Source organism: Meles meles, chromosome 14, assembly GCF_922984935.1.
Source record: "Meles meles chromosome 14, mMelMel3.1 paternal haplotype, whole genome shotgun sequence".
Lineage (NCBI taxonomy): Eukaryota > Metazoa > Chordata > Mammalia > Carnivora > Mustelidae > Meles > Meles meles.
This window is the reverse complement of record NC_060079.1, coordinates 20212969-20239842: the sequence shown is the minus strand read 5'-3', so window position 1 is coordinate 20239842 and position 26874 is coordinate 20212969. Positions and strand designations below refer to the sequence as shown.

The window sequence follows — 26874 nt, the reverse complement described above, 5'->3', positions numbered from 1 at the left end:
TGACTCTCTCAGGGTAGAGCTAGTCACTTTCACTGTGCCTTGTCCAGACTAAAATTTATCTGTGTTCTCAGCTTGAGTGCGAACTCCCTGAGAACAAGAGTCTTGCTTCCTTTTTCTGAGTGCCAGCGGAAAGCCTCAAGTCTGACATAAAACAGGTGGTCAAAAAAAAAATAAATGTGGAATGAATAAACATTTATTTTTTTAAAGAATATTTTTGTAAAAATGGGTGTCATCTTTTAAGTATTTGATGAACATTAAAGAGTACATTTGGAAGAACTAATAACCGAAGACCAGGTATTGATAGTATTCCCTGGTATTTTGGCAGTCTTCATGTGAAAATGGCAGCGCATTACCTTCTTCTCTGCCAATGGTGACAATAGGGCTCATCAGCTCCAGGCCCTCATTGCCGTTGGCATTCACAGCACGGGCCGCACACTGCACCCTGGAGCCAGGTTGGAAGTATATGGAGTCTAAGGTGATCATCTTGGATGACGTAAAAAAGGTGTCAAAGTCCACTTCTCTCATGGGGCTGGTGACGCCATCAGGGCCAGCGGGTGCGCTGGTTAGCCATCGATAGCGGGTCAAGGTGTCGTTGATGTTCTCACTTGCGCAAATAGAGCCTGTTTTGTCATAGTCTGAGTATTTAGGGTTGCAAGCCTATGGGAAACAAATAACTGTTGGGACCACAGAACAGAACAGTGTGGAAGTTAGGTCTCTCCAGTGCTCTAGCGCTCTAGATTTCCCTGGTGTTTTTTCCCATTGCTACATGCTGTTCATGCAACCTTCACATTTCTGTTCTAGCCCTAACAGCATTCACTCTGGCTTCCAACTGCCTCCTGGATACTTCCATTCTAACTTGATACACATAAACTTTTTCTCTGCATCATCTCACGAATCTCTGAGACCCCAAATCATCCCTGTTTTTCTCCCTCCTGCCCTCCCTCTTCTCTCTCACCTTGCCCCCCACTTCCAGTGGGTCAGTGACTTTGGCTGATTCTTCTTTGGCAATGTTTACGTGGCTGCCTTCCTTCCCACCCCAAGCATCACCTCTCATCTCATTCAGGGTCTTCCTAGTCTAGTCACACTGCCGTGAGTGACAGTCCTCTTCCCATGCCATTCTTCTGTCCAAGAACCCTCTGCTTTCCCACCAATGAAGCCCACAGTCCTTAATATCACATGTAAAAACCTCTATAACTTGGCACCAAATTATTACTCTGCCTTATTAATTCAATGAACATTTATTGGGTGCCTATTAGATGCAGGTCATGCTACCAAGGCTATTGTTATAGAAAAATAAGTACATCTCAGTCAAGAAAAGGCAAGGAAAAAAGTAATAACCAATATGCCATTTTTCAATGCTATTCCTTTAGATGTCCCTTGTGTTGTAATCCCTTCTTCCTGGACTGGCCTCCACTTGTCTGACTCTTAAACTGTTGAAATTCCTCATAAGGAGCGACCCAAGCCTCGTCTCACATACGGAGCTGCAGCTCTAGTTGGCTGGTGACCTGCTCATGGTAATGATCACAGCTTGCCCTCCGGTACAGAGACTGATTCCTGTATATTTTTCTCTCCTTTAAGTTCCTTGAGTGCAGAGTTCAACCCTTACTTATTTTTCTATCAATGGCAGATCCTGAGATAACATGAGATAACACACTGTTACACATCAGTTAATTATCTCTGTCGCGTAAGAAAAGAAAATGGGAGCTTTATTTGGTTAATGTGGTATTTTTCTATCCAAAGTTCAAACCTTATACCTTGTAGTATTTCCACTTTCATTTCTTCGTGGCAAAGCTAATGCTCTATTGGTTAACATCTATAATTATTTTAACTAGCTATTTTATAATTTTTCTTGATTTTGTCAATTTCTTACTCACTGTGATACAGATGACAGGATAGCCAGACATGGGTCCAGCACTATCTTTAGCCTTGGAAGTGTCATCATACATCAGTAATGACACAATCTGAGGGACAGAAGGAAAAGTGACATCTGCCATGCTGTTCATTTCTTCTATATACACAATGGCTTTGGTCACCTACAAGGAACAGATAATTATCTGTGATTATCGAAATATTAGGCTCTAGGAGTTTCTACTGCACAGCACGATACCCATGATGCTCGACAAGCTCCTGGCTTCATTATGATGAAAACTGTCACACACAGAGCCCACCCTGTCAGCAGGGTGACAGGCCTTTTGTGGTTTGTCTAGGTGACCCTGACACCCTGGCCATGTCTTATGGCACTAGGGGAGGGTACACGACCCCAGGGCAGCACACAAGGTATTTGGGTTCTGTTTTTTTCTCTAAATTGTGATGATAGTGGATGAATCTGTCTTGGGTTATGGCATGGAAGATCCATGAAAAAGTCAGCTAGTTTCTTGGGAGAGGAATGCTGAATGACAGGCAGGGAGAAAGCAGATCCTAGGGGTCACATGATAACATAGCCATGCTGACGTGGATGCCAGCGAAAATCAAGGCTTTCAATGAGCAGAGACCATTAAGGAGGGCACTTGATGGAATGAGCACTGGGTGTTATATGCAACTGATGAATCACTTAATTCTACCCCAGAAACTAATAATGCACTGTACATTAACTAAATTGAATTTAAATAAAAATTTTAAAAAATGAGCAGAGAGGGGCGCCTCTGCCTCTGCCTTTGGCTCGGGTCATGATCCCAGGGTCCTAGGATTGAGCGCCGCATAGGGCTCTCTGCTCAGCAGGGAGCCTGCTTCCTCCTCTCTCTCTGCCTGCCTCTCTGCCTACGTGAGATCTCTGTCTGTCAAATAAATAAATAAAATCTTTAAAAAATAATAAAAATAAAATTAATAAAAAAAAAAGAACTGCTTTAAAAAAAAAAGAGCAGAGACCAGAAGCACAGCCTAAACTGGGGCAGAATGAGACACTGAGTCACAGAGAGGAGAGGATTCTAGGAACATCTACTGGTAAGGTGCCTTGCTGATAAATTTGTCTTAGCTCCTGAATAACCTTCCAATATCTCATATATCACAGTTTCCAAATCTTTATTTACTTGCATTTATAAAAAAGTTATCACTTGAAGCGAATTTGAATGAACCTCTGTTCCTTTCACCCCAAAGAGTTTTATACAGTGCTCCATAAAAATAACACTAAAAGAATTATTTTTAATGTGATCAAGACTTATAAAAAATGTATGTGTTTTGAATTATAAATATGACTTAAAAAAGTAAGCAGAAATACCATCAAGTAGTAAAGATTAATAAATGATAAGAAATATTTAATGAAATATTTAATAAAAATCTCCCTAATGCAATCTCATACTAATAGTAAACAAATAATAAAAGAGCTAGAGTAAATTTAAGTACAGATATTATAAACATTGGTCTGTGCCTAAAATTATTTAGTTTTAAAAATCATTTAAGGTTTAAAGTCAAAATTCTGTGGAAAATGTTTACCTTGAAGAAAATCTGGTTGATGACACAATATCAATTTAATAAGGACAGAATATCAGTGTTAGGACCATGGCATTTGGTCACTGAGGCTCTGGACATCAAGCTGATAAAGCTAGGACTAGCGGTGGGAATTCTGAGGTTAGCAAAGCATGTCGTGGATTAAAATGTATATCTTAATGAGCAATAGCCCTGAATTCATAGTCTCATCTTTGTGTCGAGACGATGCTTACTCTCTGGAAATGAATCTCAAATTCAGAGGTTGCCAACTGAAATGGGAAAACTAAGTGGGCTGATGTGGGGCTCAGTGATTCTAGTCCCTGAGTTCTACACACATGATTTTTCAAGGAAAGAGTAATAGGTACAAAATTTATTTATGAGGTGAAAAAAGATTATGCACATCTCATTTATAAAGGCTTGCACAAAATCCCAGTAGTCTACTGTACACTATGTGATGCTTATACGCATTTTCCCCTGTTCAAATGCTGGTCCTTATTTTTTTTTTAAAGATTTTATTATTCATTTGAGAGAGGGGGAGGAGAGCACAGGGAGAGTGAGAGGGAGAAGCAAACTCCCCGCTGAGTAGAGAGCCCGAGTTGAGGCTTGATCCCAGGACCCTGAGATCATGACCTGAGCTGAGGCAGACACTTAAACCACCCAGATGCCCCAGCTCGCCCTGAACTTGTATCCATCTCAGTACTTACCTGCGTCTCTGCTACCATGTTCTCATCGGGTTTTAGGTGAACAGTGAAGGCCTCTCTCATCTCTCTGATCCCATCGAAGATTACTTCAATGTTAACAATATGCTGGGTTTCTCCCTCCTTAAACTCAATTTCTACAAATGCAAAAATCACAGATTTAAGTCTTTCTCATAGGAATATGTGAAATTTTTGTCAAGCTTTCTTGACAGTGACTTACAATGAGGAAAACATTGTACACTGTGGCCCAGTATATTTGTGTGTGCGTGTGTGCGTGAATAAAATAGAATCACCAGTTTGAAAAACATCACTTATTTTTACTATATGCTTTGTATCTGAGTATTTTCCATTCTGTTCCATTTCATCTGAAGAAAATTCTAAGCAGAAGGTGCTAAATTGATTTGTTGACCAACAGTTTGAAAAAAACACTGAGTTGTGGAACAGATCAACAGTTCTAATACTGAGGCATAACCAGATAAACCAGCCTCTTGTTTCCAAAATTTCTGAACCTTGGAGGACACAAGTCAGGTGACTACAATTAGAGGTATTATGGAGTGTGAATTGCATTTGCATTATCTATCTATCTATCTATATATATATATATTTGTATAATTGAAGGTGGATATAAAATTGTTGAGCTTTTTAATATTATATCAAATTATATTTTAAAAAGACTTCCTCTATTGTTGATGTTAATCTTGGAAATTTAAAAGTTTTTTGACAAATTTTTTACACAGACATTTTGACAAATGTGATTTTGACAAATCCTGTCCCTCCTCCCTAAAAAAGTTTACTTCATTGTCATGAGAGTTAAACTCAATTATGAGAGTCCCTTTTTTTAAATGAGTCATTTCAAAAGTCTTAAAACACTAAAGATTAATTGATTTTATTGAACTCAAGAGTCAGCAGCTGCCCATATCATGAGACTTGGATAAACTAGTCTGTTGGTTTTACTATACACCTCTTAAAAAACTGGCTCAGAAGAGAAATTAAAAAATATAATGCATAATTGTTCTAATTAGAGAAGATAGCAGATGCTGTTTTTGGTGTAACTGAAGTTCAATCATTATAATTCTAAATTATAAATCCTTTAAAATGTGGCAGAAGAAAATGTGTCTCCAATGTGTTTTTCTTCTGCTACTTCTATTTTTTATTGTCAATTATGAAAAAGATTTTTTTCTTTAAAATTGAGTGATCCAGATTCCTCTTTAAAATGAGTTCTGTTTCTAGATATAGCCATTTTCCACATTAGCCTTGCGTGTTCTTAGAGTCTATTAGTCTTAGATTTTTCATACTCTGAGAGGATTTAGGGTTCTTATATCAGAGGATAAAAAACATCTGTTTATTTCTGGCCCACCAATTTGTTTGGTCTGACTTGTGTGACATTTCATTAGAAAATTCGTTTCTAGGGGTGCATGGGTGACTCAGTCGGTTAAGCATCTGACTCTTGATTTTGGCTCAAGTCATGATCTCAGGGTTCTGACACTGAGCCCCATGTCAGACTCCATGCTGGGTGTGGAGCCTGCTTATGACTCTTTCTCCCCCTCTGCCTCTCCTCCCCATTTGCACACTCTCTCCTTCTTAAAAAAAAATAAAAATAAGAGAACATTCATTTCTAAAACCAAAAATATCTGAGGATTTCATAAGAAAATACTTAAAGTTATTTTTTGTATTTTCCTGGCTGGCCAAAGTTGGCTGGCTAGGACAATACAGGCTTTTCTCAGCAGGGAATGGATTTTCTGATTCAATAATATTCCTATCTTGTCATTTCCCCTTCATATTTCCTTCATTCATTTCTTGTCTTACTCTGTAAGCATTCAAATTTTGTAACCTCCAGAATTATAGAAACCCAATTTCTAAGAGGTTAAAAGCTTAAGTATTTATTTTAAATATTTATCCATTTATTTACTAAAAATTTAATTTATTTATGTGAGAGAGGGAGGGAGAGCTAGAGCATGAGTGGGGGTGGTGTGGGGTGATAAGCAAACACCCCACTGAGCAAGGAGCCCAACGCAAGGCTTGATCCCAGGATCCTGAGATCATGATCTGAGCTGAAACCAAGAGTCAGACACTTATGCTCAATAGACTGAGCCACCCAGACATCCCTTAAATATTTAAATTGTTGTTTTCTTACAGTATGCAGATTAGATGATAAAATAGTTAAGTCTCCTCAATTACTTTAGTCTTTATCTGTTATTTTAGATATTTTTAGCACAAAAATATTTCAAGTTTTCTTCTATCCTTATTATTTCTGTTTATTTTTAAGAGACTGACCTCAATTTTCACCATAAGGGAGAAATTAGAATATGGGTCAGAAGAGATTAAGTTTTTATCATAAGCATTATAAATAGCATGTTTATATTTATGGGATAAAAGAGACACAAGCTGATTTCCTGCCATTTAACCTTTTTCTGACTTCATTGGTCAGTTTCCTGCAGAAGTATAATTTTTATTTATCCTTCAGCAAAAAGAATTATTTTGTTTCTAAGAAAAACATTTTCTGTTAAAGGTCATATTGCCCATCTTTAGAAGATGTTTCCTTCATGTAAAGCTTGCTCTTGCTCATTATAGAAAGACTGATTTTAGATTTTTCTAATTTAGTGGCTAATCAGTGTTTCTCCTCTTTTGGGTTGTATGTGATTTCGTTCAAATATATTATCATTCTCTGCACAGAGAATATTCTGAGGATAACTTTGAAACTCTACAGTAGTCAAACTTTATACCATAGATGCAAAGAAAACAAGCTCCTTTACAGAAGATGGTTTTTTCCTTCTTGTCTCATCAACTTTATTACGGACTTAGTAAAACCTTTCTAAATTTTTTTTTTTTCCACCAGTTACAAGATCAAGATGAATGTCTGTAGCTTTACAATCAAGAACTAAAGATTGTTGGTAGTAATAAGTACAAAACTAGAAACAAAGTGGTTAAGTAGAACTCTACATAATTTATGAACTTAACTTTGTACATCAATTTACATCTATTCTGTCAGCAGATAATTCATATATACATAGAGAGAAACTCCGATTTGTACTAACTACTCATAAAAATAAATGGCGAAATGGTCCAAAAATTTGAAGGAGGGGGATGGATGAAAAGCACCCATAATGAAATCCTAAGGCCCAGATAATTCATGGTCTTTTTGGGTAGCATTCCATCAGACTCTTACTGCTCTCCATTAACACAAAATTTTCTACCTTGAAGTTTTAGATCGTTGGTGTTTTATAAACTAAAAACTATCTCAGCTACCATGCATATTTTCAGTGTACTAGAATATTCTAGAATAAGTATAATTTAGTAGCGGCTTACCATAATGAAGGTAAAACCTATTAGTAAAAGTAGACTCAGAACAAAAGGTCATCTAGTCTACTCAAAATTTCTCTAAATCCTGAAGCATAAACCCTGTAAGTCAAAAAGGAAAATTCTGGAACTAAATTCTACTGCCATTATTTTTCTGATGGGGATTAATGTAAAGGAGTATGTCTATTTTTATTTCAGTTGAAGATTTCTCTTCTTCTTCTCAAGGGCACCAGAGCCAGTATAGAATGTGAGCACCACCCACCTGGGGACAGGCCTTAAGAACCCCCGTACCTTCTGACACAGGGTGATAATCTTCTCCAGAGGTAGCAGAGCCATCCTTGGTGTGGACTCTCACAATGGAAACCTTTGAAGTATCTCCTTGGCGAATCACTGGAATTTTTACAACCACCGACTGTCCCAGTTCTTTGGGTTCACTGACGCTAAATTTGGTTTCTCCAAATTTAATCACAGTCTCTAAAATTGTGGGAAACATGGACAAACTAAAATGTAAAGGAAATGCTTTACATAAAAATAAAAGAAATGTACTCCAGGTGACCTCTATGTGCCATTAGTCTTACAGGAGTGGGTCCCTGAGAGTGGGAGGGGAGGGAGAAACTGCTGGCCCAGGGCAACCACCACCCTACAGAGGGTATGAACATGTGGGCTTTAGCATTAGGTGTAAAGCATATTTTCCAACATTAACTTCTAATTTTCATGGTCTATTTGGTTCCCCATTTGTCTTAGTCTTTTTTCCTATTTCTCAATTGCTTTAAAACCCATAAAAGACTGAGGGGTTTATTTTCTGAGCCACCTAAAATATTAACATAGATGGGTCTCAATTCCCAATTTACAGGCGAGGATGAGAAATAACTTCTTACTATCAGCGTCATCTTGGATCCTTATCAAAGTTTCATTTTGTTCCCCAACTGCAGCCCCATAGGGGGAGTTGCTTTGTGGGGTGCCAAGAACCAGGCGGAGCTCCTCGACCTCCTCATAGAGTTTGTCATCCATCAGCTCAAGAACACAAGGCTTTTCAGTCTCACCTGGACCAAGGATAATGACAGCACATCAGTTACATCGCATCACAACATCCCAATCACATCCCAGGCCCCAAAGGATATGTGCGCTACTAGAATATAAGCACCAGAGGGCAAGGATATTGTTTTTTCCCCTGCTGCACTAAGAGTACAAAGAATGTGTGTGTAATAAGTCCCCAATAAATACTTGCTGAATGAATGACTAAATGTTTAAACATATGCAGTGAAAGCCCCTATCTGTATGGGAAATTTCTCCAGTGTCTGTTTTTAAGTTCTGTCAGCCAATTTAGAAAACAAGTGATAAAGAGCAAGTACCAATTTTATGTATGAATTTCTAGCATTATGACTAGGAAGCAAATTTACCCACCTTGTACAGGATGATCAGAGTTAATGTGACCACAGGACTAGTTTCTAGTACAATTACTGGATCACAGTGATCGAACACTTTAAGGCTCTGAATTCATATTAAAAGTGTAATCTCTATTTCCTTTCATTTCTCTCACTTGAACACAGTATCCCAGTATTGCGAAATCTACACATTCACTATACCACCACACACGCTCTGAATAAACAATACCGCACATCCCTGAAATTAATTCATAAATTACGGACACCAAAAAGATGTTGATTCGATCTATTTCACCTCATTATCACACAGTGCACACAAAACCACATCATAAGCTTGTTGAGATCAAGAAGGTATATTTTCCCAATATGTATTTCTCATCAGCAATTTGGCTTCCTCAAATTCCAAATAAAAATGTCAAGCTCCACCTTACCAGGGAGAAATGTGATGATGGAGCTATCAGTGTTTGGACGTTCCTCAAAGTCCGTCATCACCTGCGCAGAGCCCTGCCGTGTGTAGCATCTCACGGAAGACCGATAGTGAAGGTCTCCACTCCTGTGGATCATTGCAACAATCTGCCCGTCATTTTCGTTGCCAGTATATACTCGTTCTTTGAACTGCATTTTAGGCACTGCAAAGCAAACAAACATATGGATCAAGGTGATCAGAAATTTCCTTAAGGAAAACAGCATTTCAGAAAGCAAGATTTAGTGGAAAGAGTAATGAAACAGAAGTGAGAATTGGGATTCCAATTACTACCTAGTCACTTGACAATGTGTTGGCCTTAAGTAAATCACTTAAATAAATTGTTTTGATTTTCTTATCTTTGAAATTTGGCTCTATTTCATGAAGTAGGCAGATGCAGGGAAATGCTCAAAAGTAGATAAAACCAGAGACTTTGAGATATCTGTATCTATATGTGTTGCTTAATCATGAGCTTTTCAGAATTTTTGAAATTTCTTAATAATTTCTGAATTATTCTCAAATAACACTCAATATTGTGACACAATTAGAAGCATAGTTTATGCAGACCATGTTAGAAACGTTGATAATGAATATAGTATTTTATGTCTATAATGTAAATATATACATAAAACATTTTTTATAATGAATATTATGTATATATTTAAGTGATACTGATGAGGGGTGAATTAAATATGTCTCATTAACAACAGGTTACACTCTCCTAAGCAATGTCAAGATCATCATGGTTGAAAATTATTCAGAATCCCTTCTGAGGATGTGTCAGAGAGCCCTACCACTTGTCTAGCAGCTGGTTGTCTTAGAACTATGTTTTTGGCACCTTATTAGGGAAATTTCAGGAGTGTCTGGGTGTAGGAAATGACAGAATGTCTTGCATTGAGAAGTGGAAAAAAGACCATTACACATGATTCCACCTATGTATGATGAGGGAAGAGTATATATTTAAGAGACTTAAATCTTGAGTCTTCATCAGAATATTGCTGGCAATCTCACTTTTTTAATTTGAAAGGACTCCCTAATTTTATCAGAATGGTCAGAAGGAGATATGAAGACATGGTCAGACAGGGTATCATTATGGGTTGAATTGTTTCCCCTCCAAGTTCTTTGGTTAAAGTCCTAACCCCCACAACCTGAAAATGTGACCTTACTTGAGGCTATGGTCTTTACTGAGGTAATCAAGTAAAAATGAGGTCATGAGACTGAACCCTAACTTAATAGAACTGCTGTCTTTATGCACAGGGGAAATTCAGACACCGTGACACACAGAAAAGATATAATGACACAAAGGGACAAGATGGCTATCTACAAGCCAAAGACAGGCATGGAATAGATCCTTCCTGCGCAGCCCTCAGAGGAAACCAACCCTGCCGACACCTTGATTTTGGACTTCTAGCCTCCGGCTCTGTGAGATGAGAAATTTCTGAGTCTGTAGCACTTTGTTATGGCAGCCCTAGCAAACTTATACATGTACATAAACCCCAGTTCATCATTTCACTCAATCTAAACTCTAGCCTATAAATTGACTTATCATTGTAAATTAATAAACACTCACAATCTGAGACGGAATCATTTATGGACACTGTGGCTTTGCTGGGCTCTCCGAGGGCAGCATTCATAGGCATACGAAGCACCAGTTCAAATTTCTCAATTCCCTCCAGCACCGGCTGCCCAAGGTCATCCAGGATGATAACACGAACGGTCTGCATGTTGACTCCAGGTGTGAAATCTAAATTCCGACTGATTCCCACATAGTCTGTTCCAGCTATACGGGTAACAAAAGAATTATTCAGTCGGGGACTGATTAAACTAAACAAAATTATGAGAAGCAAATTATGTAGATTTAGTATTCTTTTTTAAAAAAATATAGAGACCAGTATAACATTACAGTAAATACATTTAATGAAATGCAAAGGATTGGTATCATTTGGTTTTTGAGATGGTAGAACAAAGGTCAGGTTCTGAAATTTATTTTATATATGTCTACTGAGTTATTTTAGCTTTAGTTATATAATCTCTCTATCTTTATTTTGTAATTCTTGAATGGAACTAATAAAAATCAGGTCTGACAAGCCATGCGGGACTGTCGACTCTGAGAAACAAACTGAGGGTTTTAGAGGGGAGATGGGAAGGGGGAGGGGTGAGCCTGGTGGTGGGTATTAAGGAAGGCACGTATTGCATGGAGCACTGGGTGTGGTGCACAAACAATGAATCTTAGAACACTGAAAAAATAAAATAAATTTAGGATGTTAAAAAAAAATCAAGTTTGAAATAATCAGCACACCAATCATATATGTAATTATCATAAATGACCTATGAAATATATACATTTAAATATTGTTAACATGAGTTAAATATCTGTATTTATTTTCCAAAGCAACAAGGGAATATCCTACTTAGGTGTGTTTTTGCCTGTTGGCTAAAGAAACACATTTCAGGTATAAACTTTTGTCCCGCATGATCCGCCCACATTCACCCCAGGCAAGGAGAACAATCCTTTATTCTCAAAGACATATTTGATTTTTGGCTTATTTTTTCAGACCATGGTGTGCAAACCTAGTGTTGACACCTCCATTTATGTCTAAAGTAGTTACAAACAAAACTGTCAGTCAATCTTTAGGCACCACATTCATAAAGACTGGGAGTGGGTGATAAGGGTTTAATATCATTGCTTCTTTGTTTTTGTAACTTCTGTTCTTCTAACTCTCATTTTATATATATTCTCTTTACTTCTGAATACACATCTATGAGTGTATCTGCCCTTAATTCATTGTTTTAAATCTCTGAATCTCTTTGTGGTTCTTCCTGTATTTTTCTTTTCTGCTGCTTCTTCATCTTTATTCTCACCTCTCTCTTTGAATTTTTTCTTAAAAATAACTACTTCGGTGAATCAAATGCTTATTGGACATTAACTACATGCAAAGCATCATGCTGGTTCCACTACATGGTATGGCCCCTGCTTGCTTCGTGTGATAAGTATGTGCCATGCGTGTCATGTACGTATGGGTGCATGTGTGTGCACATAAGAAAGTGTGCATTGTTGGCAATTTAGAAGGGATAAAAAAAGGAAATTTCTAATCCCATCCTTATCCTAAACTTTACGATCAACTCTTTGGAGATGTAAATTCCAGAATAATAGGCAAGCGCATCCCGGCTAGCATAGCTTATATAATGAAGCGTGTGGAAAAGCCTTCAGATCTGAACTATTTAGGGGGGCATCTGGGTAAAATGAGGAGGGAACCAAGTTGGAGACGCACATCTGCATGACACGTACACATCATTAGATTTCTGTGCGGGTGGCCAGCATGACCATTCTTGTGCAAACCGATGCCACAATATTCAATGATTTTAGGTTTGCCAAGTGGAGAGAACCAAATTCATGTAAATACAGGCATTAGGATTTAGGGTCATTGACTTACATGTTTGCAATATAGCCTCCGATTTGTGGCTTTTCATTGTATTTTCTCACAGTAATACACAGAGCCTAGACTTACCTCCGATATAATAATAATTTCAGAAAAACCTCCATTCATCCAGACTGCTTTCAGAGGCGTGAAGCAGTTTAGCTTTAAAGTATTTTGTGTCAAGCTGAGTTGAACCCAGGGGAACAATCAAAAAGGTCTGCTGTAGGAAACCGCTCACCATCAGCAGAGGGAGGATCGGTTTTCCGGGATCTCACGGTGACACTGGAAGACCTGGAGAGGTCCGTGCCTGTTCTCCACACCCGCACCTCCACGTAGCCAGCGCTCTCGTCCACAGGGTACTCGACGTCGCCGAAGTAGAAGACAGGTTCTGAGAAGAAGAAACGGTGCCCTGGTAGGTGATTTTTTTTTCCCACCTCAAGCCTGACTGATGGAATTTCAGAGAAGAGTTAGCTTCATTTTACTGACTCTTTTCTATCATATTTTCTCCTCTCAATAACATCCCTTTAATCTGTAGATTTATATAGTTTTCAGGTCAAAAGATCTCTACTGAAAAACAAAAAGCGCCTCGTGAACATTCTCATCTTGAGGCTTGAGTTTACTTTGTCCCCCATCTGTGGGATTATAAGTGGCTCTAAATGTACTTCCTGTTCAGTTTAGCTAGTAAAATAACACCCCAAAGGAAACAAAACATACAGGTTGAAATGTGGTTAAGTTTGCTCATTGAATCATCACCTGGAGACTGTTTGCAAGACAACATCTTCTGGTCCATTATATTTGGCCTTAATCCAGCGCATTTGAGTCTATAATAACCACTGCAGAGTTACCACCTATTGGCACAACTAGACTAAATATATATGATTACCAGACCTGAAGGCTTTAGGGAGACCCAGACATGATTGTAGGTTACCTACAAAGATTTGGGGGTGCCTTATACTACCTGAGGATCCACTAGAGAAATAAGCTCCTACCAAGGGATTTGTATTACACATACATGAAAACAATATGACTTAGGTCATGAAGGTAGGACACATGCTTTGAAGACTGTGTTTTTCTCTGGTATTGGTGATGAATTGATTCAATCATCATCACTCTGTCTGATTCCTCCTGTGACCGACAGTTTGACAGCTTACTGTGTGAGACAGCTGCCAAAAGTCACAGCGGTAGCAATTAGCTGAGTAACAATGGACACTGAGAGATAATTCATGAGCTGACTTATAAAATAACTTACTTTGAAATATTCATAGCCCATAAGAAAGTGTAGAAATAATATAGAGGGTATATTTTCACCCACTGCGAGTTTGTTTTATAACCAAACCTTGAAAAAGATAAATTAATTTCAGTGTAGACACAGAATAAGAGCCCTTTGACTTGAGACATTTTACTTATCTCCGTCTGGTTGAGTCTCAAAGAATCATATAGTTTATCAATGTTCATAAAACACAAGACCCTTAAAGAGATGACCATTATGTTTCAGAGGATTTAACTGAATTACTAAACGCACAAAAATCAAGCAAAACCCTACAGTCACAGCTTACAATCAAAGGCAATCCATTTGATGCACTGTTTAAATGGAGCATGAATTCTTTATTTTTCTGGCCCAAATAAATTACCTCTATTAAAACTAGAAAATTAGATTTTCTTTGTTCTTCCATATGGGGGGGCGGGCATAATAAAAAGCATGCAATTTCCCTGAACTCTTGAACACTATAAAACCAACCCTGGACACTTTGTTTGCATATTTCGGTTCACGGGGTGATAAAGCTGCCCAGGGCATACTTCACCTCCTTCTCATCCTTTCAACTTGGACGGTGTTAGGGCAAGTGAGTGTGTGGGTGTACAGATGAAGGTGTTAGCTTATTAACCTTAGTCAAGGCAAACCTCAAGTACAAGCCAATAAATTCTTTACATTTCTCACAGCTAAGCAGGGGGCAAAGGTGAAGACAGAGCTCTGAAAATGCTTATTTTGACCAGATGGCCAAACCAGGCACATCCGTGTTTTTTCAAAGGCTTTTAACATTATTATGGAGGCTTGATCATCGGCATCCAACATGATCTCTGTCTCTTCACATTGCTGGCAGACCATTATCATCATACAAGTTAGGTTTCTGAGTTATGGGAGAGAGCCATGAAGGGTGGTGAGGGGGGAACCTACACAACAGCGCCTCCTATCTTCCGATTTCCCTCCTCCTCAGTAATAATATATTGAATATATATATTATTATATATATATTATTATTATATATATATTATATATACATAATATATATATTATATATTGATATATATTATATATATATAATATATATATATATTATATATATTGATATATATATATCAATAATATATTGAAGTGGGACAAATCAAATCATGTAAAGGACTATGGCTGTTAAGCACTGAATGGGCTACATGTCAGAGACAAACTGAAGCAAAACATATGTGTGTTCAGACTCATTCTGTCAACAATGTGCCAAGTAGGGGTGCCTGGGTGGCTCAGTGGGTTAAGCCCCTGCTTTCAGCTCAGGTCATGATCTCAGGGTCCTGGGATCGAGCCCCACATCGGACTCTCTGCTTAGCATGGAGCCTGCTTCTCCCTCTCCCTCTGCCTGCCTCTCTGCCTACTTATAATCTCTCTGCCAAATAAATACATAAAAATCTTTAAAAAACAACAACAACGTGTCAAGTATTTTTATGTTATAGTTTAATGAGTAGTTCATATAAGGAAAAATTTTAGTAAGTCCTATGTAGTACTCTGAAAATTATGTCAATCAGCATAAAGAGTAATGATAATAGTTACCATCTTAGAACATGAACTATGTGTCTGACATAAATGCTTTATAGGTGTGTGTTTGTGTGTGTGTGTGTGGTGTGTGTGGTGTGTGTGGTGTATGTGGTAGAGAGGGGGAGAGAGAGAAGACAGGTGAGAGGGTCTGGCATATGTAATAAAGTAATAAAAATATGATTTATGTGAATTGATACAAATAGTATTATCATAATTGTCTATTGTTTAGTATGTTGTTACCTCCAGCATAAAGAAAAGATGGGAAATGGAAAAAAGTTTTAATTCTAAACCTCTCAATTTTACTATAGCAACCAATAGAAGGCATTAGAAAAGATACTTATTTCCTTAAAATTAATTTGTTGAAAATTGGTAGATTTATGTGATTCCTCCTATGCTTCACTGATGACAACTAGAAAATCGATCTATTAATCAATTGTAATCATTGCAGTGAATGTACAGAGTGATTAATATAAGTTAAAACACACTTCAATAGATTTTATAAGAAACAATTCTTGTTAACAGCCTAGTTCCTTAGGATATGACTAAAAATAAGTGGCTAGACATTAGTACCTCTATCTTTTCAGTGTAGTTGAACGAGAACTGAAAAGAGTAATCATTATTATTATTTCAGTTTTTCAATACCTTGTCAAAAATCTCTACAACTTAAATATTGTTTATAATTGTTACCATTTGGACAGAATCTCATGTAGTATAAATGAGTTAAAAATCCTTCAAGCAGTGAATTCAGTTATAATCACTCAAGATAAATGGCAAGATGTTCCTGGAACATTTTAATGGGTAGCTAATAAGCATGTAAAAGGAAGCGAAGGATAAATAAACCAAGACTGCCAACAGCTGAAGAATACCTACGCAGAATCCAGAAGAATTGCTTGTTCTGGGAAATTACTATAATTCTGAGCAAGATTTTAACTCCCCTTTCTTTGGCAACATATTTGTTTGTTTTTGTCTAGGAGCTTGGTTTCTCTTAACAGTTCACTGCAGACCTTTGCCTCTTAGTTTTGTAGAGACCTACATTACAACTTCAAGTACTTTGGAAAAGCCTATTTCTTCTGTAATCAGATCTTAAATAGGCACTGTTCTGTACAAGTTCGTAGTCTTAATGGAGAACACAGTCGATGGCTGATATTATGACCTGGAATGAGAGAAGATTCTAGCAAAGTCGTGTATTCTGCAGCCTGCACTGCAGAATAATAAAACCGTTATTCCTCCCCACTCCAGGATGCATTAATGACACTCCAGAATGCATGGTTATTCCCTCTGCAGAGGCAAGATAAGTTATGCCCAAAGAGTGTGTGTGTGAGCAGTGCAAGGGAGGTTTTAATCTAGCCTAGTGAAATTCATAAGGGAAGCCAAACTATTCTCTGTATGCTTTGTGGTGTTACTCTTGTAAAGGGCACAGATGAAGATACTGACTACAGAAGAGTCTGTGTGAGCTCATTAAACAATAACATGCTTATAAAGAATTTACACGCTTAAAAAAAATTAACACGCTTTTCCAGGTGTGGGATACTTTCACCACAAAGAGCAGGGATAGGATCCTGTCTGTTTCCTACAAATATGGTTGATGAGAGGCTTAGCAAGCCATATAAGACACACTTACACACCCGCAACAAAGACAAAGGGAAAATAACTTAAGTTTTTCCCCACAGGGAGAAAGTAAACTTTTTTTTTTTTTCCGCTAAGTCTATGGTGTCTAGATTGATGTTTACAATTACATTGTGTCTCAAGAGATGAAAGAAATAGGTGCCAGTAGTAATTGCTATCTGGAGCCAAATCTTATTTACTCACGTGTACACGGCCCATCAGTCAAGGAAGCTTTGTAGTTCTAATGAACATGTTTGCTTAGAATGGAACAAAATGCAAGCTTTCCTGCTGTCTTTTGGTTTAGTACTGAAAATAATACAGAGAAACTTCCCTAAATTATTTAGAATTCAGGTCTCTCTTCTGAGCTCTAGACCTTAAGAGGTAGCTGCCTCCTAGGTCCTGGGCACCTCACAGGTGCCAAACAGTCAGGAGAGTCACCTCCGCTGCCTGCTCCTGGTTTCTCTTGGGCTCATGGGCCACCTTCCTAGATCTGGCCAGCACATTTGCCATTTTAATCTCCCCCACACCCACTTAACCAGGCTCTTACCCAAAAAGGTCATCCCTCAAAGCAAATTCCATCATAGTAACCCAGCTACAGAAAACCTGTCAATGTTCCTCACTGTTCTGAGATTGTTCACAAAGTCCTTAACATGGTTGACAAGAGACTGGAGTCTCTGGTCTCAGTTTACCATTAGATCTCATTCCCCCTTCTAGTGTCTTGAATGTCTTAGAAGGGTTGTTTCCATACTTTGCTGTAGCATCCCCATAGTTTTGCACACTCCTTTCTGCCTCCAGTTGTGGGTAACCCCTGCTCCTGCCAGGTTTTTGCTTAGAAGTTACTTGTGCTGGGAAGCACCCTGTCTTCCCCATCAAAGCTCCCATTCTCCCCACAGGAGGGGTCTCCGAGTTTTCTGAGGAGAGGAATTAAGCCTCCTTCATTCACTGGTGTTTCTCCAACACTTAATGTAATGGATGCTTAGCAGTAGGTGCCCAATCAACATTTGTAGAGTGAAGGAATATCAATAAAATAGGATTTTTTTCCCCAGAACAAATGAATAAATATATCTTTGTGGTGGGTGAGTTAGAAGACTATACTCCTGGGGCACCTAGGTGGCTCAGTCAGTTAAGTGTCTGACTTTTGATTTTAGCTCAGATCCTGGGATCGAGCCCCATGTTGGGCTCCCTGCTTGGTGGAAATGATGCGTTTCCCTCTCCCTCTGCCACTCTCACTGCTTGTGCTCGCTCTCTCTCAAATTAATAAATAAAATCTTAAAAAGAAAAAAAAAAAGAATTATCCAAGGTTTAAAAACTGAATTGATGCTAGGCCTCACCTCCAGTTTATGGAATTAAAAATTTCCAGTGGGCGCCCCAGGCAGCAGTGTTTTTTTTTTCTTTTTTTTTAAATGAAAAATATATTTTTTAATAGTAGTTTCCAGTTCACAGCAAAATTAAGCAGAAGGAAAAGAAATTTACCATATACCCCTGACCCCTTCCCACACTGCACCAGTATTTTTAAAAACCTTTATAGGTTTCAGCAATCTGTATGTTGTTTTAGCTCATTTCCATGTTTTTAGCAAACAATGACTACTTGTTGGATATTACACTAATTGTTCTGATTTAGTATCTTCGTCCTCATGATTACCTTATGAGGTATGTACTATATTAATCTTGTTTTCACAGAGAAGGAAACTAAGGATGAAGGAGGTTAAGAGACTTGTCCAAAGTCACACATGAGGGAAAAATAGTGGACACCCATTTTGGAGGACCGACAAAGTCCGAGCCCTTAACTGCACTAATTAACGTAAACTAAGGCAAGAGAGGAGTCATAATACAAAAGGTTTTCAAGCACTGGATGATGTATGGAAGTGTTGAATCACTATACTGTACACCTGAAACTCACATAACATTGACATCTGCTTAGAGGCAGCTTTGTGATTTTATATCTTATATTCTCTAATCTAGCAGCAATGATAGATTTAAAAAAAAAGGTTTTCACAAGGTTTATCATATAGAAATACCAACATAAGTGTACAGAGATACATATGCATGTGTGTTTATTATATTTCATTTTTATCAGGGCACAACTGGAAACAATCTTCAAATCTATCAGAAGCAGATTGATTAAATAAAGTACAGTTCATTGATAACGTGTTTAAGGGGATTGTGATTTTATATTTATACTCTCTAATCTAGCAGCAGTGACAGATTAAAAATTCAAGGTAATATGCCATTCCTTTCTGGTAGTTTTGATGATTTCCCCCTTTATTGTTAATCTACTTGGTAAGGAAAGGAAGAGCTATGCTTAAAACACCTCTGTGAACTAAAAAGGTACGAACATCACAGTGGTGAGTGGAGCCAAAGTGAACGGTTGTGCTCATCTCTGAAGTCTGAAGACAGGCTGTACCTCAACATTTAAGTTAAGAAACCAAATGAAAACGTAATTCAAAAGTGAGGGCAAAATATAGATATTTCCAGGCAACAAAGATGAAGAGGTTTTTACTTCTCTTCAGATGCACACTGAGAAACTGCTAAAAGCACAAAAAAAATAAATAAATTCAAAGGGAAGAACTGTGCGTATAAGAACCAATAAAATACGCTTGTAAATCCAACTAACAATTAACTATAGGTGTAAATAATTAATCATAGTTGATATTTTTCAATGGCATTATTGACTAAAGTCCAAATATGATTTAAAGCAAAATCATTAATAAAGAGGAACTCTATATATAAACAGTTCACCAAGCTTATATAATAACCCCGAATTTGTACTGAAATATGTAAAGCAAAAACTGACAAGATTACAGGAATATATTGATTGATCTACAATTATAGTAGGTTTTAATTGAAAAACTCTCAAAAACCAAAGGATGAGTCAGAACAATTTGTACAAATACAAAAAAAATTTGTAATATAATCTTTGCCTAATCTATGTATGAATCTGTGCTCCCCCAAACAGAAGATTAGTATCCAAAATAAATTAAAACTCCCCTGAATCTATTTAAAAATGTCTGTCTTTCTTTCTTTCTTTCTTTCTTTTTCTTTCTGTTTTTTGTTTTGTTTTGTTTTATTTGGAGTAAGAGAGAGAGTGCATGCAAGTGAGGAGGGGCAGTGGGAGAGGGAGAGAGAGAATCTTAAGCAGGCTCCATGCCTTGCATGAAGCCTGACATGGGCTTGATCTCATGACCTTGAAATGAAGTGTCGGGACAGTTAACTGACTGAGCCACCCAGACACCCCTACAGCAAAAATTCTCCCAGCAAATGGAAATATTGGAGTTATATAAACACTCAAGTCTCAGAAGAGGAAACTTCCATTGTTATGTAACCTTAAAATGAAATTTATTTAAAACTCATAAGATTGGCAAAACCTAAATAGTTCAACAGGATGAGAAAACAGACATTATCAGATGCTGCTGGTGGGAGGGCAAATGGATCATCCAGCATGACCCATCAATCCTACCTTTTGGTAAATATCCTACAGAGGTTCTGCACATGTCTACTTAGAAACATTTACAGGCATTTTTAATGCAACATTATCTATACTTACAAAACAAGGAGAAAATGTTCACGAAAATGTTCACGAGTAAGGGAATGGATAATAAAAACTCATTTAAATATAATAACTAAGTTGTACACCTGAAACTAATGTAATATTGTGTGTCAACCATACTAAAACAAAACCAAAAAGCAAAAAACCACACTCATCTAAATGCATCAAAATAACAGATCTTGAAAACGCCGCGCTAATTAAAAAAAAAAAAAGCAAGTTGCAGTAGACACATAACCAATTCAGGATCATTACTGTTTGGGGGACTCTGGTAGTTGACTGATACCAGACAGGACTTCCATTTACATGAAAACTGCTTAATTCCTTTGAAAGATCTGAAGCAACTATGAAAAATAGTACCATTGGTTTTAGATGAAGTGCATGTTATCCGGTGTTATTTTTTTCATTTCTGTAATAAAAAATTTTACATGGTAGTTACAGAATGGTATGCATAAGATAATTCATTGTATTAAAATGTATGTATATATATATATATATATATTTAAGATTTTATTTATTTACTTGAAAGGGAGAGAGAGAGACCACAAGCAGGGGGAGGGACAGGGAGAGGGGAAAGCAGACTCCCCACGGAGCTGGGAGCCCGATGTAGGACTCCATCTCAGGACCCTGAGATCATGACCTGAGTTGAAGGCAGACACTTAACCAACTAAACCACCTGGGTTCCCTATATTGTTAATGCATAGAAAAATAGGTTAGAATATATGTCAAGCTGCTAACTGGTTATTTCCTAGGAATGGGATTATGAGGAAATTTGACCTCCTTTGCTATACATTTCTTACAGACATTAATTACATACATACAACTAACTTTTTTTCAAGTAGCACGTATTGTTCTGTAAATAAGAAAAATAGGGGGGAAAAGTGATAAACTCTCTCCTAAATAACATCTTCAAAAAATTAGTTTTAAATAATTTTGACTGGGCCTTTCCCTACTTTTCTTTCAAGAAATCCTTTAAATATGTAAGCATACATTCTTTTTTTTTTTTTTTTTTAAAGATTTTATTTATTTATTTGACAGAGAGAGATCACAAGTAGGCAGAGAGGCAGGCAGAGAGAGAGGAGGAAGCAGGCTCCCCACGGAGCAGAGAGCCCGATGTGGGGCTCGATCCCAGGACCCCGAGATCATGACCTGAGCCGAAGGCAGCGGCTTAATCCACTGAGCCACCCAGGCGCCCCAATGTAAGCATACATTCTTAAGAATGACCTCATAGCTAGGCTTTAAAAAGCATTTTCAAGATTCTTGTTGAAAAATAAAGTTCAAATGTGTATTTAAGGGGAAAGTTTAGGAGTATGTATCAGTTTAAAGGCATGTTTTGACATTTCTTTTTCTTGCCAACTATAATTTTCTCAGAGAGAATAAAGAAAAGTCAGTACATGTCTAGAATGTTGATAATTTAAGGACTGAATCTTCCCAAGATTTCAGCTGAGACTACATGGCGAGCCTTTCTCCAAAAGGATAATGTCAGAGATTTTATTGTCAATCTAGTTTCACTGCAAAGCTCATTTTGTCTTTTCTGAGGTCTATACACGTTTAAGAGTCTCATGCTCCACCGACTGAGCTAGCCAGGCAGTTTCTATTTAAGTTTAAAATAAAGTTTAAATGTTATGGTCATCGGAAATTTCCACTATCTGGTAGTATTTGAAAGTCTTCCTGAGTGTTCTTTATTCAACAAATATTGCTGAACATCCTGCCTTCTAGGAGGATGTTGTGGGATTTTTTGGGTAAATTTTTTGTTTGTTTCTATCCTAAATGGTATATCGCATAAACAGAAGGGGAAGGAAAAACTGGTCACGACCCACCAATTGATTTCTCAACCCAATGGGATGTAATTTACAATTTCCTAAACGTCACTCTTTACTTATGGCAAGGTTTCCCAAAGGTGGTCATGAATCTGTATGGCAAGTCCCCGAGGGGTTTTTAAAATGTAAATTCCTGGGACCTCACCTCAAATCAACCAAATCAAAAACTCCAAAAATTTAAACTGTCTCAGGCGAACAGCCTGCACACTGGGGTCTGAGAATCACGGTCCGGAGGGGGTGAGGGTGCGAGGGTGCAGGGACCGCACCAGGTGACAGGTGCTATGGGGCAGAGGTTCCCCGTGGGCTGTAGTGTGCTGGAGGCAGCAGGGCTGCATCCCAGACAAGAAAAAATGCTCAGTATTCAGTCTGAGCAGGCTCTGACAGCAGTGAAAAAAGGAAGGACGTCTCAGTAGGATTCGGAGCAGCCAAGTCCTGAGCATGTGTGGTGGGTTAAAAAGAAGTGTGGCTCAGGGATAAGGAGTTCCAGAGGGTCCAAAGATGGGAGGCCAAGGTTAAGGTCACAGCCAGTGGTGGCTGTGTGCGTTCATGCATCGATGCCGGGAACTATGAACAGTGGGCAGTCACTGACCATTTTAAGTGGAAGGGACACAATCAGGACTTGATTTACAAAAAGGGAGTGGGGGTGATTGACACAGGGTGAGAGTAAAAGCTGGAGAAGGATTGGGGAACTACAGAGGAGGGAAAAGTTAGGAAAAGTGAGGTTGTAAGATAGGGCCTGAAGGTGGAAAAATTGAGAATTCAGCTTCAAGACGAGTTTCAAAAATACTGTGGCAGTGCTTTGTGATCAATTAAATGTGGCAGGTAATATGAAGTGGATAAGTAGGGGATATCCAGTGTGGCCAACGGGGCAGCTTTTTAAAAATATTTATTTTTTAAATTTTTATTAACATACAGTGTGTTGTTAATGGGGCATCTTTTTAATTGTGAAGGGCATCCCTGTTGTCATTCATAGTTGCTTTTGCCAACCGACTGCTCTGTCCCATAACCATTCTCTCTACTTTCATTTGCTATCTTTCTCAAAACTCCTGGATGATGTATATCTTCAAAAACTATATTCAGGGGCGCCTGGGTGGCTCAGTGGGTTAAAGCCTCTGCCTTCGGCTCGGGTCATGGTCCCAGGGTCCTGAGATCGAGCCCCACGTCGGGCTCTCTGCTCAGCAGGGAGCTTGCTTCCCTTCCTCTCTCTGCCTGCCTCTCTGCCTACCTGTGATCTCTGTCTGTCAAATAAATAAATAAAATCTTAAAAAAAAGCACAAACTATATTCAAGCATGCTGTATTCACGATTGTGGATCCTCCCTTTAGGGCAGATGAAGATTCCCAGTGATTTGAGGTTAAGAAGCCAGATGACCTTCTTCACAGAGATAATACCTTTAATTACACCTGAAGTTACAACTGCTTGACTTGTCACAGGCTCTCAATAAACATTAATCATTATTTTCACTCTATATATTCATTATATTTTACAGACACTTTCTACTCATATGTATATTGTTACATCTAATGATAAATAGTAGGCAACTAAATGATATGTAGTGTGAGAAAGGATATTTACTTATGGCATCTGTGTGATAGAAAGAGATGTTACAGCAACACGTGGAATACCATGGAGCCGCTATAAAGAATAAACAAGGGGGCGCCTGGGTGGCTCAGTGAGTTAAAGCCTCTGCCTTCGGCTCAGGTCATGATCCCACGGTCCTGGGATCGAGCCCCACATCTGGGCTCTCTGCTCATCAGGAAGCCTGCTTCCTCCTCTCTCTCTGCCTCTCTGCCTACTCGTGATCTCTGTCAAATAAATAAATAAAATCTTAAAAAAAAAAGAATAAACAGGGTTTGTGTGTGGGGGCATAAAAAGTTTTTCATGGTAATTGCTCTGTGAAATAAACATAGCTTGAGGTAATATATAGAATGTGATCGTGCAGTAATAGCAAATACTTTCAGTGTGTCTGAACTGTTCCAATATACAGATCTCATTTAATCTTCCTGACTATCCTTTGACGTTAAGTACTATTACCATCCCCACTTTATTAACGATGACAGCTAATCAAGTCCAGACATTTAAAATCAATAGCCAATACATGAAAGGAAGTTAGACTCTCTGCTTCTAGAATATGTGCTAGTTACCACTTCACTGGTAATAGCATTAATTACCTCTAATCAAAGTGAAAATAATTGTGTGCATGTAAATGTGTATATAAAAAATTTACACGTCACACTCAAGTGACCTCAAGGAAGAGGTGTGGGTTTGGTGAAGGAGATAGCCAGACTCTCCCCATTTAGTTGATGTACTTGTTTTTAGTATCCATGTAATACTTGTGTAATAAAAAGTCTAATACTAAAATGAAGGTTAACCTGCATAATGTACCTCCTTTAAATACAGTCACAAAATATTATTAAAGAAAAAAAAAATTTGAGAGCAGAAAGTCCTTCCTCTCCTGTTAAAATCTGTAAGACACTGTGTTACTCTTAACAGTTTCTGGCATCTTTACAGACTTGCTGTGGTATTTCACAGTGTTGTGGATGAGTACACTCTCGAGGGAACTGGGCATCTATTTCATCTTCAAAGAAACCATTATCTCTGAGTCCCAAGGTCCTGCAAAATTTCTTTCTTTTCTTCTATATAACCTACTCCCAGCTGACAGCTGTCAAGCCAGTCCTGCTCCTAACACTTCTCACACTGCCCTTGACATGATATATTCAAATGACTCAGTCACTCATTCGTGTCCCTCATTAGATCTTCCCAAAGGCAGAAATCATGTATTGTTCATCTGTAAACTCCAAGGAGAAGCATGCAGCCTGGCATAGGAGGAGGGATTCAAAAAATGTGTGGAGACATAAGCGAAGAGGATTAATTGCTTCTAGAGTTTCTTATCCAGAGTAATCATTTGGGCTCCAAAGCCCATCTTGTGAGGGAGAATACACCAGTTAATATTAGAGTTAACGTTACAGTAATATTACAAAATAATTGCCACATTTCCCAAGTGTCTGCCTCTGCCAGTCACATTAGAAGGTTTAGAATCATTTTTCTTCTTTCTCTGAAAACAACTAAAGTACCTGGAGAGGTGAACATTTTTTGAATATTTTCTTTAAAGATGCATAATGACAGTCTCCTTGAGTGACAAGACAGGAACACAATAGTCTATGTAAGAGGAAACTAGAATATTAGAGCTCATTATTCCTTGGTTGTGAAGATAAATTCTTTCATTAAAAAAAATCATCATAGGAGGGAAAGAAAATGAGGTATCACTTAAAGCTTAAACTCCCCATATCTTGAAAATTGTTACTGCTCCAAAAACCACCAATCAGGAGGCAAACGTGTACATTTTTATTCTTACTGACTAACATGAACTCTACAAGTAAAATTTCAGAATCAATGGAGACTCTGACATCAGGGTGATTTATGTGGGAATCCCAACAGCTGAACGAAGAAAGATTATGACCAACATAATGTCAAACACAATCTGTGTGCGGTCTCGGGAATAAAAGCATGTGGTTGACACTTGAAAAATAAATAATCTTGACCACAGACTGCTCAACAATTGACACTTGAAACATGCCCGCAGGTGGCAAAGGAAAGGACTCCAGAATAAATAGCCAAAACTACTCCATTTCAAGCTGAGAGGAATGCGCTCCTTTATTCCAAGGATCCTTCTTCCTTGTTCCTCCTTGTGAGTGCCACACAGTAGCAGCTTTGCCTCTGCTCCATTGCTTCCAGCAGAGATCATGAAAGGGGTCCCAAGAGTCTTCTATCCTTTTGTGTTTGGGTGTTGAAAAAACAGAACTGTTCCACAAGCCATGGGTGCTAGTCTCTTTTTAGGCACTTCTGAAATGCCTGACATTGGGGAAGTCAGCCTCTTTGGTTCTTGGCTTTCTGGTCTACTACATGGGGATAATCCAGGTGGGCTGTGTGAAGTCTTAATCACCAAGCTTTCAGGTCTGTGCACATTCTTCTTGCCCTTCTTGGAGACTGGGGTTTTCCTTGTCAATATGACACTAGTTGGCAGCGATTTCTCTCATTTAGCATTCACACAACCTGTTCATGCTTACTTCCTGCATTCGTTATTGAAAAGAAAATAGTTGCTTCCTCTCAAGGAAAAATAGAAGACCATTCTGTCTCAGAAATGGTTTGCAAACTAAGGATAAACCCTAAACCAAGATGATAAAAATGTGGACATTATGATTTTTCATATGACTTCTTATATTTAGATAAAACATACTTAGTAACATCCAGGACTCCTAAGGTAGCACCTTGTTTAATCATTCAAACATGTGTTTTGTTTTAATTTATAGAGAATCAAAGATTAATTTTTTTTAAAAAAAGTAAAATTAAAAACTAAAGCCATAGGGGTGCCTTGGTGGTTGACTCAGTTGAGTGTCTGACTCTTGATTTCAGCTCAGGTC

General features: G+C 38.1%; 1 protein-coding gene across 1 annotated transcript in view; it reads right to left on the bottom strand.

Annotated features, from left to right (window-relative positions):
• Positions 1 to 26874, bottom strand: part of FREM2 (FRAS1 related extracellular matrix 2) — a 160849-nt gene that overhangs the window by 27752 nt on the left and 106223 nt on the right. The window contains exons 7-14 of the mRNA XM_045978235.1: positions 12924 to 13073; positions 10837 to 11046; positions 9235 to 9432; positions 8297 to 8461; positions 7710 to 7892; positions 4128 to 4258; positions 1875 to 2033; positions 354 to 657 (exon numbers count right to left, since the gene is read on the bottom strand). Of these exons, the coding sequence (XP_045834191.1) occupies positions 354 to 657; positions 1875 to 2033; positions 4128 to 4258; positions 7710 to 7892; positions 8297 to 8461; positions 9235 to 9432; positions 10837 to 11046; positions 12924 to 13073 (1500 nt within the window). The remainder of the gene's footprint in view (positions 1 to 353; positions 658 to 1874; positions 2034 to 4127; positions 4259 to 7709; positions 7893 to 8296; positions 8462 to 9234; positions 9433 to 10836; positions 11047 to 12923; positions 13074 to 26874) is intronic.